At 35.8% G+C, this 22,316-nt stretch overlaps 1 protein-coding gene across 1 annotated transcript in view; it reads right to left on the bottom strand.

Moving 5' to 3' along the window:
- The window catches only part of SOS2 (SOS Ras/Rho guanine nucleotide exchange factor 2), a 109,718-nt gene that overhangs the window by 44,018 nt on the left and 43,384 nt on the right, over positions 1-22,316 (bottom strand). The window contains exons 6-10 of the mRNA XM_027849159.1: positions 21,697-21,840; positions 19,534-19,644; positions 11,106-11,204; positions 6,628-6,755; positions 5,331-5,980 (exon numbers count right to left, since the gene is read on the bottom strand). Of these exons, the coding sequence (XP_027704960.1) occupies positions 5,331-5,980; positions 6,628-6,755; positions 11,106-11,204; positions 19,534-19,644; positions 21,697-21,840 (1,132 nt within the window). The remainder of the gene's footprint in view (positions 1-5,330; positions 5,981-6,627; positions 6,756-11,105; positions 11,205-19,533; positions 19,645-21,696; positions 21,841-22,316) is intronic.

Raw genomic sequence — 22,316 nt, 5'->3', positions numbered from 1 at the left:
TCTATAGAGCAATCTGGAACTGTGCTCAAAGGGTTATAAAACTATGCATACCATTTGACCTAGCAATACCACTACTCAAATCCCAAAAGAGATTAAAAAAAACAAAAACAAAAACAAAAAAGGACTTATGTATAAAAGTATTTATAGCAGTTCATTTCTGGGGCAAAGAATTAGAAATTGAGGGGATGCCCATCATTTGGGGAACGGCTGAATAAGTATGTGATTATGATGGAATACTATTGTACTATAAGAAATGATAAGCAGGATGCTCTCAGAAAAACCTGAAAAGACTTGCATGGGCTGATGCAAAGTGAAATGTACTGTGTACAAAGTAACAGCATTATTGTAAGATGATCAGCTGTGAATGACTTAGCTATTCTCAGCAATACAATGATCCAAGACAACTTTGAAGGACTTGTGATGAAAAATACTATCTATGCCTAGAGAAAGAACTGACGGTGTTAGAATACAGATCTTAACATACTTTTTTTAACTTTATTTTTCTTGAGGTTTTTTTTGTCTATGTTTTGTTTCATAACATAACTATTATGATTATGTATTACATGACTAAACATGTATAACCTATATCAAACTGCTTGTCTTCTCAATGAGGGGTGTGGGGAGAGAGGAAGTGAGATAATTTGGAATTCAAAGTTTTAAAAATTGTTTTTATATGTAACTGGTTAAAATTTTAAATAAATAAATGAATAAATGGGAAAAAAATAAAATAAAATGCAAGAAGTTGTCCCCAAGACTTGATTGGGCCAGGGAGCTTAGGTTTAAGCTGCCTAGCTGTTTGACACAGCTTCCTAGTGGCCATATTGATAAGGCTTCCTGGTCACGGAGGGACACATACGGGCCTGTAGGCAAGGAGGTGGGACCTCTTCAGACTTAGTAGATATCCCAAGGCCATCAGAGTAACCACACCCTACCCCTCTGGGAAGTGAGCAAAATGCCATATCCTTGTGGAATATCCATTTCATGCTATGGTTTAAATAACCATCTTTTTGTTGATGACCAGTTGGAATCAATCCCAGCCTCCAAAACCTAAATTTCAGTCCTGGCTCAGAGATCTGCTAGATGTGTGATCCTGGGTCTCCCTAAATTTCCTCATTTGCAAAATAAGGGGGCTAAACTCTATTTCTAAAGTTCCTTCTAGTTCTAAATTTATTACCTAAATAATACTATAACAATAATAATAACAACAATAATAATGGCTTGCATTTATACAGTGTAAATACAAAACACTGTACACATCATCTTATTTGATCCCCACAACGATCCTGTAAGGTAGGTGGTGCCATTATCCCCATTTTGCAGATAAGGAAATTGAGGCTGAGAGAGGTTATGTGACTTGCCCTGGGTCACACAACTAATAAGTATCTGAGATGGGATTTAAATTCAGGTCTTCCTGGCTCCAAGTCCATCACTCTTCCCTATTGCTTCACTTCACTGAGGATCTTTCTCTACGAGTGCCCATACTGGTAAGATCCTGCATCGATTGAAGTAACTGTGCATATCACATCACAGACATATGCTGGTAGATTCTTCAGTTTCTCTGATAATATTTAGGTCCAGAACTTTACACGTGCTAAATTTAGAGGTGACACAACATGGCTTAATGGATGGTCTCTAGCCCAAGCTTCCTATAAAGTACTGAAAGTTTTAAGGTTAAAGTTTTTCCTTATATAAAAACTTGCTTTTTTGTAATTTTCATCCATTGTTCCCAAGACAGCTATCATGTCATACCTAAGTCTTCTCTAGGCTAAACATTTCCAGTTCCTTCAACAAGCTATATGTCTAGTCCTGATTGCTCTCCTGAGATCCATTCCCTAGTCATCAACTATGAATTGATTATTAATTTATGAAATGGAACAGGCATACCTGCTTCTTTGGGTACTTGTCAGGAAAGATCATGATGGTAGCAGGAAACAGGGATGTAATCACACTCTAATAAGGCACAGAGGGAGGGTATAGGGGCAAATGGCACAGTAAGTAGGTAGAGATGTAGCAAAAAGGAGAACAGAGGCAGATGGCATGGGGAGAAAGGAGAGGGTGGTGAAGGAAAGCTAGCAGTGGGGAGCAGGATGGGGAAGGAGAGAGGCATAGAGTATCACTCATGTAACCATGTGAATTAGGAGTACTCAGAAGCATGGACTCAATGGAGGTGGAAGAATGCTTGGGAGCCAAGGGTATGGGGGGGAGGGGGTGGAGGAATAGGTCTCATTTTTATAATGTTTTAGATGGCAACATATTAACTTTTATCTATGCCATCTTGGGATTAGTTCATTAACATATCTCAAAAGTTGTTGGCAAAATTTTGAAGTTAACATATCCACATCATCTTAAAGTTATCAGTAACATCTGGTGTTCTACTGGTCTTAACTGTGGATGTCCAGAACTTGTCTGAGATTTACACATCATAGGACCAAAAGGCCCTGACAGCAAAGTTTAGATGGCTTCCCCTGGATGTGATTTTTGGTTAATATATGATATAATTGATAAATTATGCTCTTCTGATCTTTGGGACAGTTTGTAGGTAATGTCTACGTGCCCCTTTGTAATCTTACTTCCTTGTTATTGCTATTTTCTACTGGTTTCTTATAAACTTACTTAATATACTGACTAGAAAGAGGGAGAGGGTAGTCAGGGAGGCCTGATCAAGATACAATTTTAACACAAACTGCCTATGGGACATTTCAAAATGGATGTCCCACAGGCACCTGAAATTCAGTATGTCCAAAAGAAAACACATTATCCTTTACCCCAAGTCTTCCCTTCTTTTGGATTTCCCTATTTCTGTGGAGTACTACTACCAAGGTTCAAACACTTTGGAGTAGTCCTCACTCACCCCTACTCTACACATCAAGTCAGCTGCCAAGTCTTATAGATTTTATCCTCCATAGTATTTCTGATCAGTATCCTTCTTCTCTCTAATCAACCAATAAACAGGTATTTATTAAGCACCTACTATGGACCAGGAACTGTACTAGGCAATGGGGAGAAAAAGAAAATGAATGAAACAATCACTACTTACAAGGAACTTATATTGTAATGGGAGAAACAATAAAGACATATTTAAGAATGAATAGAATAATTTGTATAAAGAGAGTACAAAGTAGTTAAATACAACATAATCTGAGAGAGGGGGTGCTAGCCCATGAAGGGGTTAGGAAATGCTTCATTTAGAAGGTAGTACCTGAACTAGATACTGAAATAAGAGAGATTGTATGAAGCAGAAATAAGAGGTAGTACATTTACAGAAATGGATAACAGTGGTACTAGAGGCATGATGATGACAGACAGGGTCATGTGTGAGGAAGAGAGAAAAGGTCAATTTAGCTGTACTCCAGAATATGGGGGGAACAATGTACAATGAGGCTGGAAAGATAAGTTGAGGCTTTAAAAACTACACAGGAGTTTATATTGATTTTGGAGGTAATAGAAAATTTGGGTTTTATCAAATAGGGAAATAACACATTCAAATCTATGCCTAAACATAATTACTTTGGCAACTGTGAAGGATGTAAATGAGGAAAAACTTGAGGCAGGGAGATCAATTAGGAGGTTGAAAAAATACAGATGAGGGATGATGAGGCCTGAACTAAGGTGGAAGTTATAGAAGTTGAGAGAAGTTGGATGTGAGAGATGTTGTGCGGTGAGGGAAAATGAGAGGTCCAGGATGACAGCAATGCTATAAACCTGGGGGACACAAAGGCTGGCAGTTCCTCTCACAGAAATTAGAAAGTTTCGGAAGAGGGGCAGAAAAATTGAATTTGAATGCCTGTCCAATGGGAAGTTGGCTATTTGGGAATGAAACTCAGAAGCAAGATGGGCTAGATATACAGATCTTGACAGAGAAGATAATGAAGCTAATAAGGTCACCAAAAAAGAGAAAGAGGGAAGAATAAGGGGACTAGGATAGAACCTTTGGGAACACCCACAGTGAGGGCAGCAAAGAACGATCAGACAGGTAGAAAGAAAACTAGGAGAGAATAGTATCATGAAAACCCAGAAAGGAGACAGTATCCAGGAAGAGAGTGGTCAAGAGTGGTAAATGCAGCAGATAGGTTGAGAAGAATGAGGTCTGAGAAAGGACTCTCAAGTATGGAAATTAGGAAATCATTGGTAACTCTGGAGAGAGTAGTTTCAGTAGCGATGAGATCAGAAGCCACACTACAAAGGGTTGAGGAGTGAGAAGAGAGGAAGTAGAGGCAGTGAATAAAGATAGCTTTTTCTAGGAGTTGGGCCAAGAAAGGGAAAAGATATATAGGTTATACTCATATGGCTCCCATGGTAGCTCAGGCCTTTATTACCTCTTTCCTACACTACTGTAACAGCTTCCTTTCTCAAGTCTTTTGCCTTTTCAATTTATCTTCCAAATCCAAAGTGATATTCCTAAAGCATGTTTGACCATGTCCCTGTCTTGTTCAATAAACTCCAGTTGCTAAATACAGGATAAAATGCAAAAAACTCTATTTGGCATTTAAAGTTCTTTACAACTTGAATCCAACCTGTCTTCGCTGTTGTTGCTTAATCACTATCCAGCTGTAGCCAACTCTCTGTGGCCCTATTTGGGGTTTTCTGGGCAAAGATACTGGAGTGGTTTACCATTTCCTTCTCCAACTCATTTACAGATGAGGAAACTGAGAGGATTAAATGACTTGCCCAGGGTTCCACAGCTAATAAGTAACTAAGGCCAGATTTATACTCAGAAAGATTAGTCTTCCTGACTTCAGGCCCAGCACTCCATCCACTGCACCATTTAAATGCCCTGTAGCAAACCTACCTTTACTCCTCTTCATACTTCACAGACTCATGCACTCCCCTCCTCAACTTCACCTCTTAGAAGCCCTAGCTCTTTCAAAATTCAGTTCAAGCACCACAAGATGCCTTTCACAATCCTTTGGTTGCCAGTGTCTCCCTATCCGAAATTACCTTGCATTTATTTTTCACATATATTGTATATTCTGATATATGATATATGTTTCCCCTAATAGAATGTAAGGTGATTGAGATCAGAAACCATATTATTTTGGTTTTGTATATTCAGTGCATTGCACAGTGCTCAATTGTTCAGTCCTGTCTTACTCTGTGACCCATATGGGGTTTCCTTGGCAAAGATACCGTAATGGTTTGCCATTTCTTTTTCCATCTCATTTTACAGATGAGGAAACTGAGGCAAACAGGGTTAAGTGACTTTCCCTCAATCACAGAGCTAGTGTCTGAGGCCAGATTTGAATTCATAGAAGATGAATCCTCATGATTCCAGGCCCAGTACTGTAATTACAACTGTCCTTCCCTTTCCTTTTATAAATATAGACACACACCTGCATACATGTGGTATGTTAGCCTTTCAATCAATTTCACCACAGTTCCTCCTTTAATGACAGGGATTCCACTTTGCAAATTGTCTTCAAAAACAATGTTTTCTTCCGAGTCTTTCACAACAAAGCGATATACTTCTGGACTTGGCAACCTCAGTGGTTGCTCATTTTCTTCCTTTAATAATACTGAATCTAGCATTCGATCTAGTGTACTACGATACTGAAGAGAAATCAAGGCTGCCATCCAACTGTTTTTCTCTTCAATGGACTTGGCAGCAAATATAATGCTGTTTTCATCTTTGGAAATCAACTCAAAGGCATGCTTGTATTCAGAAGTGTCATCTTTATCACAAATTTGTATTTTCCTCATGATAAATTTTTCTTTCAACCTGTATTCTGCATTGCTATAACCTGGAATCCGGGACTGTCCATGATTAGTTTTACAACTAATCATTAAGCCATCAAAAAGAAAAATATGGCGTTCATGTTTAGCTCCTATTCTTATCAATGGGCCTTCCATTATAAATTCATTACAACATTGGCCAATATCTTTGCCTTCCCATCCATCAATATTTTTTTGAATTTCATTCATTTTCTTTATGGCCAGATGCTTGCTCCGTAATTGACGATTATAAAATCGACAAACAGGATCCCTATAAAACACAGCCAAAAAAAGTTTTTCCAGTTATTATTAAATCATAATTAAAACAAATAAAAAACTAATACCATAAGAGCTCATATCAAGTTACAAAAGTTACACATTATCAATTCACATTAATTCAATTTACCAAATAAAATGAAATACAATATTACCTTTCAGTTATTTCATTAACTCATAGGTAACTCTAACAAGTCATTTCCACTATGCCTTATTTGTGAGATGAGAAAAATCACCTATTATGCATCACATACCTAATGCCATAATTGAAGAGGTAAAGAACAGTGAGCTTCTTACACATCAGCTACAGAAAATTGTAACATATACCCTACAGAATAATGATGTAGCTTTTCTAGTACAATTTAAAGGCAAATATTTAAATCATTTTCAGTATCTGGAAAAGACATGCAAAGTCAGTTTAAAAACATAAGCCATACCAATGCATTTAATTCTCAACAATGACAGTCTGATTTTTTAAATTGCTGTATATATGTACCACCACCTGAGGAAATGATACATGTTCAGTATCAGAATTGAAACAAAAAAAAAACTATCATTACTAATCATACTTGGTCAGAAATCTAGAAATTAAATCCAAGTATAGTTTGTGGATCCCTCATGCTTTTTATAATCTGAACTCACACAGGTCGCCGTCTAGGTGAATGCTTGTTGCAAATCCGTTCCATGCTACAACGGAAATTCAGAAGAGCAGTAATAGCTTGTTTCAAACATTCTCTGTCTTCTTGCTCTTCACTGCATTCTTGCAATTGCTAAGAAAAATGGGAGAACCCAAAATAAAACGTGTATTTTGGTTTTCTATCCTCAACTTTAAGAATAGCAAAACCATAAAAAAGCAAAGACAAAAGAAAAAACTATCAACAAACTAAAGGGATTTTTTTTTAAACCACAAGAGAACAGAATATACACAACATACAGAATTTAAGAGTTGGAAAAGACCTCAGCAGCCATCCAGCCCAAGCCATACACAAAAGGAAACTCCAAAATAACAAACCTGACAAGTAGTCATCCAGCCTTAACTTTAAAGACTTCCAAGGAGGGGAACCCATCCATTCTCAAAGGTAAACCATTCCACTCTTGGATAGCTCTAATCATTAGGAAGTTTTTCTTGACATCAAGCCTAAATTTGCCTTTTTGCAACTTCCACCCTCTGCTCCTTATTCTGCCCTCTGGGACCAAATGGAACAAGTCTAGTCTCTCCTCTACATGACAGTCCTTCAAATACTTGAACACAGCTGTGCTATCCCCCTGAGCTTCCTCTTCTCCAGACTAAACATACCCAGTTCCTTTAATTGACTCTTATATGACACAGACTCAAGATCTTTCATCACCCTGGTTGCCCTCATCTGAACACTCTATGCAACTTATCAACTGTATGCAATCACAATATTCCCAATGAGGTCTGACAAGGGCAGAGTACAGTGGGATTATCACCTTCTTATTCCTGGAATACGTTCATCTCTTAACATAGCCCCACAATTCATTATCTTTTTTTGGCTGTCACATCAACATTGCTGACTTATATTAAGCTTGCATTCCACTAAAATCCCAAGGATCTTTTTCAGAATAACTGCTTTCTATCCATGACTCTCCCTGCTCATATTATATTGTATTAGCTGTCCCTCCCAGCATTGCATTGTCTCCAGATCAGATGAGCATATGATTTATGCCTTTATCCAAATCACTGATAAAAATGTTAAACAACATAAGGCTAAGCACAGAGACCAAAGGCCTAAGACCTTCCACTGGAGACTTATCACAAAACATTAAACAGCTACAATTTGAGTCTGTTCATTCAATCAATTCTGAAGTGATTTAATTTTATTATCATTTAATCCATGGTTGGCATATTATGGCCTGAGGGCCAAATCTAGTCTTTTGCCTGTTTTTTTTGTATGACCAGAGAGCTGAGAATGGTTTTTACATTTTTAAGTACAATAAAACCTTATTTAGAAATATAATACCATTCTTCGCTTACTAGTTGTACAAACAATAGGCAGCACAGCATTTGGCTAGAGGGCTGGAATTGCCAGACCCTGATTTAGTACATAAGACTATGTTTCTCCACAAGAATAGAAGGAGATACTTTATCAAAAGCATTGCCAAAATCCAGGTAAACCATAACCACAGCATTCTCCCCATATTTTAGTTTAGCAATCATGTCAAAAAAGAAAATGAAGTTAGTCTGGCATGACCTGTTCTTAATAAAGCCAGGTAGGCTCTTTGTAATTATTATTTCCCTTTCTAGATGTTGGCTAATCATCTCTTTAATAATCACTTTTAGAATTTTCCCAAGAACCAAACTCACTAAGTTGTAGTTTATAGACTTTTTTTCTTTTGGAAAATTGGAACATAGCTCTTCTCCAATCTAATGATAACCCTCCAGTTTTCCATGAACTTTCAAATATCACTGACAATGGCTCAACAATCATATATCCACCTGTTCTTTCAGAACCTGAGGATGTGGCACCAGTGTTTTGGTAGCTAAGTGCTACTCTTCACTATCTCGTTACTTATTTTGGGTTTGAGTTCCAGTTAGTCATTTTTATGGTCATTTCTACTATGAAAGTCAGTCTCCTTTCCAGAGAAAACAGAAAAAATTACGTACACAAACATACTTATTACAAGACAACTTTTCTAGAGTCCCTCTTTCTTGAGCCCAACCACTATAAATATATTTCATATTCAAAATCGTGAGAAAAGACTAAACGTGGGAGAGATTTAATATTACTTTCCACAAGCACAAAGCTGTGTTGTTGTTTTTAAAGTAAGGTGCCAGAAAATACAAAACAATATTAATTCATTTCTACTAGTTATTGTCAATACAAGAGACAAAGTATACCAACAAGAAATGTATTTAGTCCTATGGTTCATAACAAACTGGAATGGCTCTTTCTGCATGTCAGTTCTAATATCTTTGATAAACAATACCACAAAGTCCAGATTAAGTACCATTATAATAAGCACTATTGTGGCAGCAAATAACTGGAAACAAAGGAGATTTAGGAATGACTAGACAAATCATGGTACATGAATGTAATACAATATTACTGGCTATAAGAAATGATGAATGTAATAAATACAAAGAAGCAAAGTGAAGTAAGCAGAGTAAGGAAACAATATATACAACCACTATAATGTCAGTGTAATGAACAACACAAATAAAATAATCAAAACTGAATGCTATAAAATTATAAAGCTCAAACTTGATCCCAAAGACAAGCTATAAAAAGATATCTCCCCCTATTCCATTGAAAAGTTGGGGGGCGGGTCATAGATACGCAACATTACATATAATGTCATATGTTGGTTTTGCCAATTTAAAAAAAAAACTGTTATGGAAGATAGCTCTCTGGGAATAGGTTAGGATGCAGGGGGGGGCAGAATCTACATAATGTAAAAAGAAAAGACATCAGTAAAAATCCATTAAAAATAAAGACAGACTGCTAAGCACACTCTCTCACCCTGATATCCAATCTATTGCTAAGTCTTGTTGATTCTATCTTTGCCACATCTCTTATACATGTCCCCTTTCTCTTCTCTGACATTGCGCCACATAGGTACAAGCCCTCACACAGGACTATAGCAGGAATCTTCTGGGTGGTCTGCCAGCCCCAAATATCTTCTCAGTTCAGACCATCCTCCTCTGAGCTGCTAAAGTTAGCTTCCTAAAGAGGGTATATGACCATGTAAGCCCTCCTACTGAATTATATTCCAGTGGCTCCCTAATACTTCCATAATTAAACTTAAGATTCACTGTTTGGTTTCTAAAGCCCTTCATAACTTCCTCCCTTTTTACCTTTCCAGTTTTCTTATACTTTACTTCCCTCCATGTACTCTACAATTCAGAAGCACTTGCCTCTCTACTGTTCCTCATACACAAAGCTCCATATACCAACTCAGTACATTTTCATTAAGTTGTTCTCATATCAAGAATGCTCCCTCCTCATTTCCTTGGCCTCCTTCCAGTCTTAGCTCACCTCTGCAAAAGGTCCTTCCCAGTTCTCCTTAATGCTATTTCTTTCCTTCTGAGATTATCTCCAATTTACCCTGTATATATCTTGTATAAACTCTGTTGTTTGCAAACAAAAACAAATTTCCTTTCCTCCCACCAGAATGTGAGCTCCTTGGTGCCAAGGAACATTTTTACCTTTCTTGTCCCTAGTACTTAGCACTGAACACATAGCAAGCATTTAATAAATGCTTGCTTAGCCTAGTTCAGCAGCAAGACACCCTGAGGAAGAGATATGAGGCAATATGTGCCACGCAAATCAAACCAAACCACCACTTTGACTACCATGACACCTCAGATGCAATTGGAGACAGTCTACTGCACTGCCTTGCTGCCCCAGTTTTGGCCATAGCAACTCTAAAAGAGGGTTTACTACAGTATAGAGGAACTATTATTTGTACTAACAGAGGAAGTAGTCATATCAGTGAAGTTATAGATCACTACATCTTTAAACATGAGTTGGAAGAGAAACTTAGTATGAAAAACATTCAGATAGTCAGATGACACTTCAGGTTCAATATTACTAAGTCTAAGATGAGAATAAACTTTTACGTTGGAGCAGAGGGACATGCCTGCTTCCAGGAAGGCTGAGGTTAATAAGATTGCTTGAGCTCAGAAGTTCTGAGCTGCAGTGGGGCTTCAGGTGTGTGTCTCCACTAAAATCTGGCACCACAAGTAGGTCCCCAGGAGTGAGGGGGGGCCACTAGTCAACTTAAGGAGGGGTGAACCTGCCCTCATTTGAAATGTAGCAGGTCAAAGTTCCCATGTAGATCAGTTGTGGTGGCATTGAGCCCATGAGTGGTGGGTTTACCTCTAGGCTGAGCAAAACAGGGAAACACAGTCTCAAAAAAAACCTTTTCAAAATAAACTTTTCTATACTTACCTTTAAAGAAATAACATAAATCAAAATAAAGCAGTACATAATTTTTTCTGAGCTCCTGGAAGTCATTTACATAAGACATTTTTTATTTGTTTTGTTCAAACAATAATCACGATAATGTTCACAGTAATGATATAATTTAGAACTAAGATCAATTTTCAAACTTAAATAAATAAGGAAAGGTTTATTTATATAAGCTTTTATTCTTACCTCTAATAATTCAAAATAGTGTGAACAATGGTAAACTGGCACTAGCATAAGGCGTGGAAGAACATACCGTACAGCCTCCTTAAAGCCATCAGCAATGGACTGGAAAGCAAAAAGAATTTATCTGAATTTCCACGTGTGAAATGTACAGAATATGGCAAAACCATAAAAGAAAATAAACTTATCAAAAAGAAATAAAAATTAAAACTGAAGATCTAAAAGGTAAAATGGACTTTTGTTTTCCTGAGGACAAAATAATTTTCTGTAGCTACAAACATAATATTTTATTCTTTTTAAAATAATGATTTCCTAAATTGACATTTTTTCTCACTATAAAGAAGAGGGGAATGGACAATCTTGAGGGCTATAAAAATACATTTTCTCATAAAAAGAGAGTGGAGTGTTAAACATTTATTACAATGTTTTACACTGTATTGTTATCTAAAGTCAAACTATAAGACTTAATTTTTTTCTACATTCAAGTCATGTTGGGACCAAATCATATTGAGACCAAAATAAAACTCTAATAAGTTTCAAAAGTGGAGAATTTTTTATCTAATACTTCCTGTGGGAACAGTCAGAATGTAGAACACAGGTACTTAGACTCGGAGTTAGAAGACCTGGGTTAAAGTCATAGCTTTGTCACTTAATAATCATATGACTAAGTCAGATAACACACTAACCTCAGGCTCTTCCTCTATAAAAAGTAGATAATAAAACATGCATTCCTATCTCACAGATATAAAGTAAAGTATATTATAAAACTTTAAAGCATTATATAAATGAGCCATTATTAACACAAGCAGGTACTATAATAGCAACTTTACTTATATGCACATTTTAATTTTCATGTGTACAAAGTATACTCAAATTTTAATGGGAACTCATAAGGAAACTTCTAAATTAGATAGATTTTTTTTTGTTTTTAAAATATAAATTGTGACTTCCAACAAAAATAACAAGCAAGCAAGATGAAACAAAAAACCCTAAGATTAAAAATAGAGAACTGAGAGAAGTATGGGAAGACTTATATGAACTGATAAAAAGTGAAGTAGAACCAAGAAAAATATGAATTGGTCTCAGGCCATGGAAGAGCTCAAAAGGGATTTTGAAAATCAAGTATGAGAGATGGAGGAAAAGTTGGGAAAAGAAATGAGAGTGATGAAAGAAAATCATGCAAAACAAGTCAACAGTTTGGTAAAGGAAACCCAAAAAAAAAATACTGAAGAAAATAACACCTTAAAAAATAGACTAGGAAAAATGGTAAAAGAGGTCCAAAAAGCCAGTGAGCAGAAGAATGCCTTAAAAAGAAGAATTGGCCAAATGGAAAAGAAGGTCCAAAGGCTCACTGAAGAAAATAATTCCTTAAAAATTAAAATGGAGCAAATGAAAACTAATGACTTTATGAAATCAAGAAACAATTAAAACAAAAACAAAAGAATGAAAAAATGGAAGACAATGTGAAATATCTCATTGGAAAAACAACAGACATGGAAAATAGATTCAGGAGAGAGAATTTACAAATTATTGGACTACCTGAAAGCCATGATGAAAAAAAAGAGCCTAGACATCATCTTTCAAGAAATTATCAAGGAAAATTGTCCTGATATTCTAGAACCAGAGGGTAAAATAGAAATGGAAAGAATCCACCAATCACCTTCTGAAAGAGATCCCAAAATGAAAACTTCCAGAAATATTATAGACAAATTCCAGAGCTCCCAGGTCAAGAAGAAAGTATTCCAAGTAGTCAGAAAGAAACAACTCAAGTATGATGGAGCCACAGTCAGAATAACAGAAGATTTAGCAGTTTCTATATTAAAGGATCAGAGGACTTGGAATATGATATTCTGGAAGTCAAAAGAGCTAGGATTACAACCAAGAAAGGACTTTCAAACATTCTTGATGAAAAGACCAGAGTGAATAGAAAATTTGACTTTCAAATACAAGACTCGAGAGAACATAAAAAGGTAAACAGAAAAGGGAAATCATAAGGGACTTAATAAGGTCAAACTGTTTATATTCCTCCATGGGAAGATAATATTTCTAAATCATAAGACCTTACTCATTATTGGGGTAGTTAGAAGGAGTATATATAGCCAGGGGGCACAGGTGTGAGTTGAATATGAAGGGATGACAACTAAAAAACATAAAATTAAGGGGTGAGAGAGGAATACACTGGGAGAAAGAGAAAGGGAGAGGTAGAATAGGGTGAATTATCTCACATAAAAGAGGCAAGAAAAAGCTTTTACAATGGAGGGGAAGAGGCGGGGAAGCAAGGGGGAGCTAAGTCTATCACAGTTGATCATCATACAATGTTGCTGATACTATGTACAGTGTTTTCCTGGTTCTCAGTTCGTACATGTCTCTCCAGGTTTTTCTGAAAGCTGCCTATTCATCATTTCTTATTGCACAACAGTATTCCATTACATTCATATGCTACAGCCATATACTCAGCCATTCCCCAGTTGATAGGCATCCCCTCAATTCCAATATTTTGCCACCACAAAAAGGGCTGATATAAATATTTTTGTACATGAAGGTTCCTTCCCTTTTCTATGATCTCTTTGAGATATAAGATATATAATATTTCTTTGAGACAGTAGTGCTATTGCTGGATCAAAGGACATGCAGTTTGGTGGCCCTTTGGGCATAGTTCCAAATTGTTCTCCAGAATGGCTGGATCAGTTCACAATTACACAAATAGTGCATTACTGTCACAATTTTCCCACATCCTCTCCAACATTTATCATTTTCCTTTTTTGTCATATTAGCCAATCTGATAGGTGTGAAGTGGTACCTCAGAGTTGTTTTAATTTGCATTTCTCTAATCAAAAGTGGTTTAGAGCATTTCTTCAAATGCCTATAGATAGCTTTGATTTCTTTAACTGAAAACTGCCTTTCATATCCTTTGACCATTTATAAATTGAGGAATGGCTTATATTCTTATAAATTCAGTTCTCTATATATTTGAGAAATGAGGCCTTTATTAGAGACACTTGCTGTAAAGATTGTTTCCCGGGTTTCTGCTTTCTTTCTAATCTTGCTTGCGTTGGTTTTGTTTGTGCAAAAGCTTTTTAATTTAACATAATCAAAATTACCTGTTTTACATTTCATAATGCTTTCTATCTCATTTAGTCATGCACCCATAACTCACTTAACGTTTCCTTTAAGAATTTGGATGATTTAGTATTGATTCATTGTCTATGGTACCTTTTAGCAAAATTTAGTTTCCTTCCTTATCTCTTTTAATTAGGTCTACTTTTGCTTTTGTTTGTCTGAGATCAGGACCGTTACCCCTGTTTTGTTTTGTTTTTCACTTCAGCTGAAGAAGAATAGACTCTGCTCCAGTCATTTACCTTTACTCTGTGTGTGTCTGTTGTAAACAACATATTGTAGGATTCTAGTTTTTGATCCGCTCCACTATCTAAATACATTTTATGGGAGAGTTCATCCCATTCACATTCACAGTTATGATTACCAACTGCATATTTCCCTCCATCCTATTTTTCCTCCTGTTTTTCCTCTCTCTCCATTCACCCATTCCCTTCTTACCAGTGTTTTGCTTCTGTCTACCACTTCCTCCAGCCTGCCCTCTTTTCTGTCAGTCTCCCCCCTTTACTTAAACTTTTCCCCTCCTGCTTTCTTGTCAGGTAAGATAGATTCCTATATTCAACTGAGCGTGTATATTACACCCCCTTTCAGCCAATTCTAATGAGAGTAAGGTTCAAGCAATGCCTATCACCCACCTTTCCATCCTCCCTTCTACTGTAATAGGTTTTTCGCACCTCTTCATGTGAAATAATTTACCCTATTTACCTGATTCTACCTCTCCCTTCCTTCTGCACACAGTATACTCCTTTTTCTCAACCCTTATTTATTTTTTATGTCATTCCCTCAAATTCACCTTATACTCATACCTTCTGTCTATATGTATTCCTTCTAGCTGTACTATTAGTGGTACAATCTTTAAGAATTACAAGTATCATCTTCCCAAGTAGAGATCTAAATGGTTCATCTCTATTGAATCCCTTATGTTTTCTTTTCCCTTTTTACTTTTTTAGGCTTCTATTGGGTCTTGATATTGGAGATCAAATTTTTTGTTCAATTTTGTTCAATTTTTTCTCCTTATGAAAGTTTGAAATACTTCTGTTTCACTGAATGGCCATTTTTTCCCCTTGAAGTATTATGTTTAATTTTGCTGAGTAGGTGATTCTTGGTTGTGGTCCTACCTCCTTTACCTTCCAGAAGATCTTGTTCCATGACCTCTGATCCTTTAATGTTACAGCAGCTAAGTGCTATGTAATCTTTCCTTAGTCTCTTTTGAATCACATCTCACTATTCACATTACTGTACTGTTCTTCCAATACCACCATCCAAAAAAGATCCTCCTCTTTTAAAGTTAACTTTATTTGTTTATATTACCATTGTCTATGATCCTCTAGAATAGCAGTCATTGATTAGAGAAATGCAAATTAAAATAACTCTGAGTTACTATGCCACACCTTTCAGATTGGTTAATATGACAGAAAAGGAAAATAGTAAAAAAAAAAAATAGTAAATGTTGGAAAATTTGGATACTAATGCAGTGTTGGTAGAGTTATGAACTGATCCAATGATTCTGGAAAGCAATTTGGAACCATACCCAAAGGGCAATTAAACTGTGATACCCTTTGGTCCAGCTATACCACTACTAGGTCTGTACCCCAAAAAGATAAAAAGAAAAAAAGGAAAGGACCAATTTGTACAAAGATATTCATAGCAGCTCTTTTTGTAGTAGCAAACAATTGGAAATTGAGGGGATGCTTATCAATTAGGGAATGCTGAACAAGTTGTGGTATATGATTGTAATGGAATATTAGTGTGCTAAAAGAAATGATTAGCAGGCTGCTTTTAGAAAAACCTGGAAAGATGTATATGAACTGAGGCAGAGTGAAGCAAGCAGAACCAAGAGAACATTGTACACGGTAATAGTAATACTGTATAATGATCAACTGTGAATGACTTAGCTATTTTCAGTAATACAATGATCCAACAATTCTAAAGGACTCACGATAAAAAATGTTATTCACTTAGAGAGAAAGTACTGAGGGAGCCTAAATGCAGATCAAAGCATACTATTTTTTCACTTGTGGTTTTTTTTTCCTTTGGGTCTGTGCCTTCTTTCACAACATGACTAATATGGTAATATGTTTTGCATGATTGAACATGTATAACCTATATCAAATAGCTTACCATTACAGGGAGCTAAAGGAGGGAGAGAGAAAATTTGTAACTCAAAATTTTTCAAAATGAATGTTAAAAATTGTCTTTACGTGTAATTGGGGAAAAATGAAATCCCTCCCCCCCCCAAAAAATAGAATGGTAGTATCAAACTCAATTAGAAACACAGGACACTAAGCAATACATATAGCACTGTGGGCCACATATTGACTTAGTTTTAAAATATTTCTATGTTTTATTGCATTTTTATTCTGTTAGATATTTTCAAGTTGCATTTTAATTATGTTCAGGCCATACTCAGGAGTGTTTTGTTTTTTTTGCTTGACATCTCTGTTCTAGAATACACTTTCTCATTTCTCGATGATTTCAGCATCTAGCTTACTCCCTGAAAGAGCTTTGGATTTGGAGTCAGAGGCCCCTGAGTCAAATCCCAGCTTTGATTTTGATCCGTGTGACCCCGAGCAGATCGTTAACATTTCTGAATCTCAGTTCCTTCAAGTGTACAATCAAGCAACTGGACTAGATTGCATAAGCTCTAAACCTCAGAGACATCAACATCCACACTCATGGCTTCTTAACTCCCCAAACCTCTATCTCTATTCTACAATAGCAATCTAGCAGTGCTGTTGTTTATTAGATGTCGCCGTCTTTAGAAACTACTCTAATATCCTGAGCTCAAATTTCCGTATCTGATTAAAATCTCTTATCCACCAAGTCTCCCACTCCTTCATTTGTACTGAACTTGTTCTTCATCAAGTTTTATTGGAGATCTGAAGAGAAAGAAAGATCGTTTTCTTATTGAGGTACTCCATCACCTTGGACCCCCAAATTCGATCAGTCAATTCCTATTGATTCTACCTTCACAATCCTTCTAAAATACATCTTCTCCTTTCCATTTTCAATTGAAATAAATTCAATACACATTAATTAAGAGCTTCCTAAAGACAAAGCACTAATCTAAGTGTTAAGGTTACAAAAAGAAAAGTGAAACATCACTTGCCCTCAAGGAACTAAGATTTCAAAGAAGAAAATGTGAAGAGGGTATGTATCCCAGAGATACAAAGGCACAAAAGCAAAAGATGGAACATTATATAAAGAAGCAAGCTAGTAAGTCAGTTTGATGAGAATACAGAAAGGGGAATAAAATGAAATAAGATTGAAAAGGTAGTAGGAGTTAGAACATGACATGATCTTTTCCTCCTTGGAAGTCTTATAATACTTTGTGTTTCTTTTATGATGCTACTTAAATTCAGCTGTGTACCATAGCTATTTTTGAGTGCTGGAAAAAGGGAGGGAGGGAGGGAGGGACTAAGGGAGGAATGAAGGAAAGAAGGAAGGAAGGAAGGATCCCTGTCCTCAAGGAGTTTATATTCTACTACAGGGGGAAAAAATCATATCTAAATTTTGTATAAATACAAAATAAGTAACAGAAGGATGAGAGTGTTAACAACTAAGGAAATCAGCAAATATCTCTTGGAGGACATAGCTTTTCAGTTAGCAGTAAAAGGAGTTAAGGGTTCCAAAAGATAGAGGGTGAGGAGGGAAAGTAATGAATGGGCTATTCCCCAGGCATGAGTAACAGCTCATACAAAGGCAAGGACATAGAAAATGGAACATTATGTATGGGGAACAGGAAGTAGTTCAGTTTGGCTCAATCAAAGAATGCATGGCAGTGGGGGGAAGAGGGGAGGTTATCACACTGGAAAGACTGGCTAGAGATAAATGGTCATATATTTAACTGCCTAACAGAGGAGTTTGTATTTGATCCTTAGATGCAATAGGGCACCAATGACTCTTATTGAACAAGGAAGAGAAATGGACAGAACTGTGCTTTAGGAATATCAGTTTGGCAGTTTTGTGAAAGATTAGGACTAGAGAGGGGAAAAGCTAGATACAGCAAAACCAAATGAGAAGTTACTGCAACAGTCTGGGTGATGAAACAGATAGGTGATAAAGGCCTAAATTAAGGTGGTAGTCATATGAATAGTGAGAAAGGGACAAATAAGAGATATGTTGTGGAAGCAGAATTAAAAAACTTGGCAACTGACAGGCTCATAGAGAGCTACAGAAAGTGAAAAGTTGAGGATGACTCCAAGGTTGGGAACCTGGATGACTAAAAGGATGGACTAGTGCCCTAGACAAAAATAATAAAGTTAAGAGGAAGGATGGGTTTTGGGGAAAGACAGTAAGTTCCGTTTTGGATGTGTATCTCTTCTAGCTACAAAATTTTACTATATCAATGGTATTATCTGTGGAAAAAGTTTAAATATTCAAATATGCTAGATAAAAAGGTTGAAAATTCTTAACAAAAAGAAGAGAAAATGTGTTGGCATTTTCACTATCTGTATATTTTTAATGACTGTCAAGATCATAACATATTATCCATCTGACTATTTTCGTTTATGATGTGTATATTCACAAAGATTATTCTTTGATGAAGGCAGAGTTCTCACTGAAATAAATGATAATGTGAATTTATTATTTTTGTGAAAATACATGTTTGACATTAGAATGAAAATGAATGTGTAGTGGGCAGCTAGGTGACACAATGGATAGAGCACCAGTCCTGGAGTCAGGAAGACCTGAGTTCAAATCCGGCCTCAGACACATAACACTCACTAGCTGTGTGACTCTGGGCAAGTCACTTAACCCCAATTGCCTCACCAAAAAAAAAAAAAAAAAAAGACAGAAAAAAAGAAAGAAAATGGATGTTTAAATTAAATAAATTTATTTTCACTTTATGTAAAGTAGAGTCAACCTACACAATAATAAAAATAAATGATAAAATGTGACAGTGATTTTAAAAAGTGTGCTACAGCAAGGAAAACATAATCAAAAAGCATTTTCTGAACAACAAATTTGCCAAGTTAAAGTGATACAATTTTCAAAAGTATTAGAATACTTACATAAACAAATGTTACAGAAAGCAAAAACTTTAGCCTATGGGGAAAAATTACTTGCTTAATTTGGGAAATATTCATCTGTAACAAGTAAGATGGCTAAGAAACTTTTTTGCAAATAAAAAATAGTCAAGGAAATCACTTAAAAAAGGTCAACATTACTACTATGGCAACTTTTTCTCTCTTAGATGTGACTAGTTTCTAGAATAGGAATACTGTGCACCTCATTCATTTTCTCATCAAACGAATTTGGAAGGCCAATTATCATGCCACTGAGTACAAAAGAGTAATGTTTTTAAATTTAAACTTACCTGAAAATGTAGAGAAACAGCAGGTTTGGCCATCAAAGTATTGAAACGTTCATGAAATTGTGGTGAAAGAATATCCTGTGACAAGGTTTCATATGGATCAAATGCTTGTTCCTTAAAAAAAAAAAGTTTTTGGAAAGTAAAATAAGTTTAGCCTACATAGTCATAGATATAAGTACTTTCATTCTCAGTATAACATAGGTACAATTTGCTCCTCAGACTAGTTGGTACAGTAGATAATGGTGCTGGGCCTAGAATCAGGAAGACCTGAGTTCAAATCCAGCCTCACACACTTAACCTCTGTTTGTCTGTTTCTTCATCTGTAAAATGGGGATAATGATAATAATAGCACCTACCTCCCAGGGTTGCTGTGAAGATCAAATGAGACAATATTTATAAATATGCTTAGTATAGTAGGTGTTATATAATGTTAACTATTATTAAGTCCTCAACTAGATTTTGATTTTTTTTGCTCTCTACAATGCAAAGGTAAGTACCAAATATAACTTACCTGTGACTGCAAGTATATACTTTCAAAGGAATTTATACAGTGCCTTTAAGCCATGGAGTTCACATTGTCTTGACCATTGTCATCTCAAAATAAGTCACTAACACTGTGGCCACAAATAGCAAACTGTGATTTATATGTGTTTATATATGTATGTGTCTATGAAAGTTGGCGTTCAGTTGTGTCTGACTCTTTGTGAACCCATTTGGAGTTTTCTTGGCAAAGATACTGGAGTGGTTTGCCATTTCCTTCTCATCTTACAACTCACTTTACAGATGAGGAAACTTGAGGCAAACAGAGTTAAGTGACTTGCCCAGGGCCACACAATTAGTAAGAGTCTGAGGCCGAATTTGAACTCAGGTCTTCCCAACTCCAGGCCAGGTGCTCTATCTACTGTACCACCTAGCTACCCCTATATACCATATGTATACATGTGTAGGTATATGTGCATAAACACACACACACACACACAGACACACACACAACTATGTTAGAGGGAGAGGCAAATGAAAAGGAGTGAGTGCCAATAATCAAAAAGAAAGTAACTTTTGTAGTTTTGGTCTGAAGATGTTAAAAAATATATATACTATATTTCAAGTTAAATTCTAACCCTTAGGTGGAATAAATTTTCTTAAGGACAGCTAGGTAGCACAATGGATAGAGCACCATCCCTAAGTCAGGAAGACTTGAGTTAAAGTCTGGCTACAGAACTTACTAGTTGTATGACCCTAGGCAAGTCATTTAACCCCAATTGCCCTTGGAAGGAAGGGAGGGAGGAAGGAAGGAAGGAACAAGGGAAAGAAGGAAAGGAGAAAGAAATTTTCTTAAGTAGTTACATGAAATAGCAGTGCTTTATCTATGACATACTTTTCAAAAATGTTAAGACAAGTAGATATGAATGAGCATTAATAAGACAGGCTACGTAGACAGTCTACATTCAAATAAAAAAAGTGTATTACCAAATTTTTGTCCCCTAATAAAGTATGTTGGTTTAAGATAAGTGTTCAATGCTTATTCCTTTCAAACTTCAAGGATGGTTTCTGGTCAATTTGTAATTTCATCACCTGAAATGGTTACTTGAACCACTTTAAGTCTACATTAATATCTTTTAAAACTACAATCTGTTAATATGTTTGACAACTAAGCCATAAATATACAGGAGTTCAAGATAAGCAAATATGCTAATAAGAACAGGACTGAGAATTTCAGATAGCCAGCAAACAATTAACAGTGTTAGTTTCCTTAACTAAAAAGTGAGTAAATGAAAGTGATCCATTTTATCAGACTAATGTTGAATGAAGACAGATACCTGAGCAATATCTTTTACATTAAGCATATGATACTTTACAGATTCCAGAAATGAACTCCAATAACTTTATTAGCACACTATATAGCTGCAATGAACACATTACTTCAAAAAGCCATTCACATAAAATTAATTTGAAGTAATTTGAAATAAACTGTTAAGCAGAAATATAGAACACAGTGCAGTAGTAAAATATGCAATGATTTCAGCTTACTGATTTAAAGAAAACTAAGTATCTTTATAGTAGAAAATGTCTTCTCAGTTTTGACAGAAAAATTAACCAAATAATATGCAGCTTAGCAACCAACTTAAATATTTTAATGAGAATATAAATATAGTTTTATAAACTTACTTCTGCTAGATCTTCAAAACAGCTGCCAGCTAAGGGATGAGGACTGCTTTCATCAGTCATTTCAACTGTGTCTTCAATCAAGCCTAAAAGCTTTACAGTCAATTCATGAATATCTAAAATGTTGCTGAATATCCCTTCAATATCCTAAAGAAATAAAAATGAAAGCATCTGAAGCTAAAAATATGCTAATGTTATTGAATTAAAAATACTCATACATAAGATAAAGATGAAAAATAATTCACATCTAAGAAGTCATGTTAATATTTCACAAGAAACAAAGTTCCCACAAGACAAGTCTTGAAATTCTACATAAAAGAGGTTATATTAAAGAAACACAAGAAAGGAGAGAAGTGTGGGGGGTGGGGAGAAGGTAGCGATAAAACATACAAAACTGAAGTCAATCAGTAAGAAGGAAAACATAATACTCTGGGTCACAAGATAGAAAAGCAGATTAGAAAAATAGAAATTCTAGGTAGTTCATCTTAAATACGCACTGTACTATATATCAAGAGCTTTAATTGTGAGCCAATGGTTGGCTTTCATAACGAATAGATAAATTTTTGGTCCCAAGGTCTCCGTACAACAAAATAAGATTTACCTTTATTTATTAAGGTAATGGA

Source organism: Vombatus ursinus, unplaced genomic scaffold (genome assembly GCF_900497805.2).
Source record: "Vombatus ursinus unplaced genomic scaffold, bare-nosed wombat genome assembly UNPS02007284.1, whole genome shotgun sequence".
NCBI classification, from domain to species: domain Eukaryota; kingdom Metazoa; phylum Chordata; class Mammalia; order Diprotodontia; family Vombatidae; genus Vombatus; species Vombatus ursinus.
The sequence above is the reverse complement of the archived record's forward strand: the minus strand, read 5'-3'. Positions and strand labels throughout refer to the sequence as shown.